At 40.5% G+C, this 5,000-nt stretch overlaps 1 protein-coding gene across 5 annotated transcripts in view; it reads right to left on the bottom strand.

Annotated features, from left to right (window-relative positions):
* LOC137970822 (histone-lysine N-methyltransferase SETDB1-like) overlaps positions 1–5,000 on the bottom strand; it is a 76,657-nt gene that overhangs the window by 17,389 nt on the left and 54,268 nt on the right. For all 5 annotated transcript variants that reach the window (XM_068817400.1, XM_068817402.1, XM_068817403.1 and 2 more), the window contains 3 exons: positions 3,863–3,967; positions 2,791–2,884; positions 1,152–1,200 (listed from right to left, as the gene is read on the bottom strand). In XM_068817400.1, the coding sequence (XP_068673501.1) occupies positions 1,152–1,200; positions 2,791–2,884; positions 3,863–3,967 (248 nt within the window). The remainder of the gene's footprint in view (positions 1–1,151; positions 1,201–2,790; positions 2,885–3,862; positions 3,968–5,000) is intronic.

Genomic DNA, 5,000 nt, shown 5'->3' with positions numbered 1-5,000 from the left:
ACTCGTAGAAAATGTGAGTATACCTGAAACATTGTAGCCACTCACTCGCATTTCTTCCGCAATGTTCTCCCATATATATGTCGGCATTCACTTTTTCGTTTTTATAATCCTTTAAAGACATATCATAAAGGACGGGATACAAGGTTCCATAGGTCGTGCATATTCGTGAGTGAGAATGGTAATAGAGTCAAATTCCCAAGAGACATTTTACTGCAATGTTTTGTACATCAACATGGCCGCCATGACGTCAGATGAAAACCATCAATAGACATCGGTGATAGTTACATTACGGAAAGAACATTCTAGACTGCGCTACGTCATTGGTTATATTAAGGAATTTAAGAAAAAGGACATTATATAACCTGACCAGTTTAAACGACAGGGGATTCAGTCGGAATGCGGTCATCTTTTAAGGTAATAGTATACAGTATAAGCTATGAAAGATGAAATCTGTTTTCCAGAGTCCATGCAAAATCCGGTTTATGACGATAGTGGTATGCACTTATTCACTTCACTCTCTCCTAATTCCAATTGCTGTGACTTACGTCCTACCAGTGAAACTAGCTTGTGCTCCAGGGATAAGCAAAGGAAGTTTACGACGCTCGCTCCAACTCGTAAACAAGGAAGAAGACTTTGAGGTGTCCGGTAGTGACACCTCAAGTCAGTACCAGGTGTCTGGTAGTGACACCTCAAGTCACGTCTTCTAGCGCTGGGACACTAACTGAGGACACTGAACTTATATATCAAACCACATCAAACATTGATTTTTGAGGATAGGAGAAAACCGAAGAACCCGAAAAAAAACCTCTTGGAGCGGAGAAGAGAACAAACAAACTCAACCAACATATGACGCCGAGACTAGGAATCGAACCAGGGCCATACTGAAGGGAGGCCACTGCTCTCACCACTGCGCTATTCCTGCTCCCTAAGCAGAGAACGATGTCGCAGGTGCAACTAGCTGATACCTCTTAAAATGAATTGAATGTCATCTGAACCTACAATAGTCAAACGGCCTAACTTTCTGCAGCTCATCGACAGAACACCAGAAATAGAAATGGCAAGGTCATAGTTTCCTTCCTACTGGAAAATATATCTATTCACCCGAATTTCTCTTTTCTAGGTAAGAAGGAACAAGGTACGTTTATACCAACCAATATGATCAAGCTCAGCCAAATACTCATCCCCAAAATCTCTTCCTTCCTGCGAGTAGAAAAAGTAGAAAAAGGATGAACAGGTATTATAGCTTAACATGTGAGGATTGCCGTGAACCACAGCGACAAAAAATTCAAATCCCACGAAGGGAAACGAAAGGAAAGGAACTTTATTTAAGTGTCTAGTCGTTCAAGCGCTGGAGCACTAATTAGGGACACTGTAAACTCTGCAATAGCCCACTTTCGATATATTAAAATTCAGTCGTAAACAAAAGGTATCATCTCGAGGCTCTGGGGAATAAACTCATACAAATCCTTATATTTATTTCCCAGAGCCTCGATATGATGCCTTTTGTTTCGGACTGAATTTTAATATATCGAAATTGGTCTATTTTTCAGTGGTGGATTCTTTCAGCTTGTGATCGCAAAGCCAAAGGTTCCACGCCTGTTACAAGCGCTCGGATTTTCTACAATCGTGGACAAAATTCCTTGCGACAGTCATGAAATATTGCTAATTATCGATGATTTCATAATTAGTTTGAAAAAGCAGTGCCATATTTAATTTTAAAACTCGATTGCCGTAGATTTCAAGTGTCACAAAATGTTCCCTTGGTCTTCAGCATCACTAATGTCTCAGAATACAGGCAAAGTGACCCCCAAATGCTGTTCCTAAGTAAGGATAAGCAGTTACATTTACCTAAGCTAAAAATAACGCTAACCTTTACCCTTACTTTATTGTTGGAAATAGCAAAGGCTTAGGGCCTGGACAAACGAGATATGCTTGGCGTTTAAACAACACCAAACACTGTTTGGTGACCAAACATACTGATGCTGAAGTGAGTGGCCAAACGGTTAAAACATGTTTGGTCTTAAGTAACTCAGATCAAACTCCACAATCAAAGAACTATGGGTCACAAATACGTAAAAAACACGTGGATACAAGCGGCTGAGCAAGCGTGGTACGCATGCACGCGTGAAACATGTGAGATACAGCTGGCCAAACGAGCAAAATTTCGCCCATCACACACGAGAACAAAGAAATGTTTTAAGTTGTTTGATCGAATGTTTAATGGCCTTCAAATTTTATCAAACACGACCAAACAGCACCAAACGAGGTGCCAAATGGTAAAATAGTCGGTCACCAGACAAATATTTCCCGCTTGGCCAGGCCCTTATACTTAAAGGGACACTTCGGGTTGAATGTGAAAATTGGGCGTGCATCTAATTAGGGTCATTTCTGGACACAAGTGTCGAGAGTCATGATGTCCTGGCCCCAGTTGTTCAAAGGATGGATAGCGCTATCCGCCGGATAAATCACTATGCACTGGATAACTCAATCAGTTTTGCTAGTGTTTATCCGCTGGATAATCATTTATCCGGTGGATAGCACTATCCATCGTTTGAACAACTGAGGCCTAATCAGGATGATGGCTTAGCTTCCACCACGAGTTTGATGTAACTCTGCACTTTACATTACACTCTAATCAGTTAAGTCATCTCCTATATCTGTTCAGGATATCTAGGATATTACCAAGTGCGCTTGAGTTGTTATTGATAAATAAATCTCTTCCACAAATCGCTCAGCTAGAATTTACCGGAAAATCGGGCCCACGTGATCGCAGGAAAATCACAGTCATACCTTGTTAGCCATATCCTCGTTAAGAATCTGTCCGGCGTACGTGCATACAAATGTTCCCATTGGAATGTCATCCAAACTCCTCAAACCCCAGCCCCTAAAAATACAAACAAAAAACAGTGATACAATAGCAAAGTTTTCCGGGTGGATTGGGATTCAGGATCGTACGAAATATAGTTGTGTAAGGAATCGTAGTCGTAACCGCAGGGAAACAGCTCTGTGGAGTAAATGCGATCACCAAAGGGCATTTACTGAAGGAAATCATACGTTTTTACGTGTAATGACTGGATCCAAAAATATCGAGCAGATATTTCAGCAAATCAAAGGCAAAATCAATCGCGACTTGCACGCATTTTCTCGCACTTTGCGCTCTGATTGGCTCATTTGAATGTCTACATTTGATTGGTCAGAGGAACTACCTTGGTCTTAATCTTGCGACATGACATGACATGACATGACACGAATATGATACATTTTCTATTGTCTCAGTTAATAAAACGACTAAGGCAGTCGTAAAGAAGAAGCCTGAAAAAAGTCCAGGCTTGAACATTATTGTGCGGTGCACACAATGCCCTGCAGCTGAAAGCTATTGCAAGTTCGCTTTATATCCCGTGAACCATGTGCAATGTACAGCGCAAAGTGCGACGATCTTTCGCATTTTTGTACCGGTAATCGCATGGTGCCCAGTAAAATTAAGCATTCACTTGTACTTGCAGTGCTCAGTAAGCGTCAATGAACTGTAAAACGCATGAATTTTATTTTTTTAAACAACGCCGAAGCAACGAAACCAGCCCTGCTAAAACACAGTTCCTATATGAAAATAATGAAAGGAATTTTGCCAGGGGCAATTACCAAAATTAATGAAAAATATCCTCAGTCTAAGCCAATTAGCATTTAGTTATTTTTGCCTTTTAAGTTATAAACTCTTGTAAGTAAATTGCGCCTAAAGATTAAACGTTTTGACGATGCGTTCTGTCATTTTCAGTTTTGAAGGCCAAAGCGGTAAAAGAAATGAACGTCCAGTACTTGATAAGACTTAAGTTCGGGTTGGTTCGGATAGGCTCAAACTCCATACCTGTTTTCCGTCTTAAACACCTGTAATCGAAGTTGAATGCCGTTCTGAACAACACGGTTAAAGCACTGGGTTCCGCATGCACAGTTCTGGTTACACTCGTAAATACTAAAGGTAGTAAAGAGCAAAACTTTAAGGGAGGAAATAAATCAAAGGAAAGACTCACAGAGATTGATGTAATTTAAAGAAATTTCATTAAAATAACAAAAAAAAAAGTTGACCGTCAGAAAGAAGGTCACATTCTTGTCACCAGTGCCTCGGGCCTTATGTCTTATAACTACGTCATGCGCAAAAGAGAAGAGCTCTGGGCCCGGTTGTTCGAAAGCCGATTAACTTAATCCAGGATTAGCGTAAACCTTTGTTTCATGTTTTCAACATTTTGGTGAAAGTTTCTTTTGCTTATTTTTGTTTTTCCAAGATTGACTTCTTCTAGTGTAAAGTTTTGTCGAATATCAGCGTTGAACAGCATCTGGGAGTAAAGAAATAAAGTCCTTGGTTAATTTTTAATCTGGGATTAGCGTTGATCGGCTTTGAACAACCGGGCCCTGGTGATGAGACTGGACGTTAGCGCATGCGTAGAGTACGTTGGCAACGAATTGTTGCTGTATTCTACAGTAGTTAACCGTCCACTTTCTTCTCCTTCTCGCTTGACTTTTTGACGCTAACGCAGTTGGACGAGTGCCTTCGTGACTATACGTATAGCAGCAAGAACGTTGTCAACTGCAGAGGCCCCTGGAAATACCAGACACCATTACAGTACACTGCAATGCAACAATTAACCATTTAGAAAACTGTCATTTTATCGCAATCCATTAACTGTCTCATACATTTGCAGCTATTTCATCTAATATTGGCCTCGTGTTCCTTCCTGTTTCCTCTGTCATTTGAACGCTCCTTTTCTTCAGCCAAACCAGGCGTAGCAACTTTTTGGCAATTTGTATTTTATCTTTCATTAACATTTTTGTTGCCATTTACTTGTCATTTGATATCAAGTAATTCACGTACTTCGCCCTAAGTTATGTATGTAAAAAATTCTGATGGTACCTGAAGGAGGCTGGTTTGGCCAGCCGAAATTCAAAATTACTGTAATGTTAGATCGGCTTTTGCTTTCAAAATCCATCATCTCACATTACGCCGATGA

This window comes from Montipora foliosa, chromosome 9 (genome assembly GCF_036669935.1).
Source record: "Montipora foliosa isolate CH-2021 chromosome 9, ASM3666993v2, whole genome shotgun sequence".
Classification (NCBI taxonomy): Eukaryota; Metazoa; Cnidaria; class Anthozoa; order Scleractinia; family Acroporidae; genus Montipora; species Montipora foliosa.
This window is presented reverse-complemented; position numbering and strand designations above follow the sequence as displayed.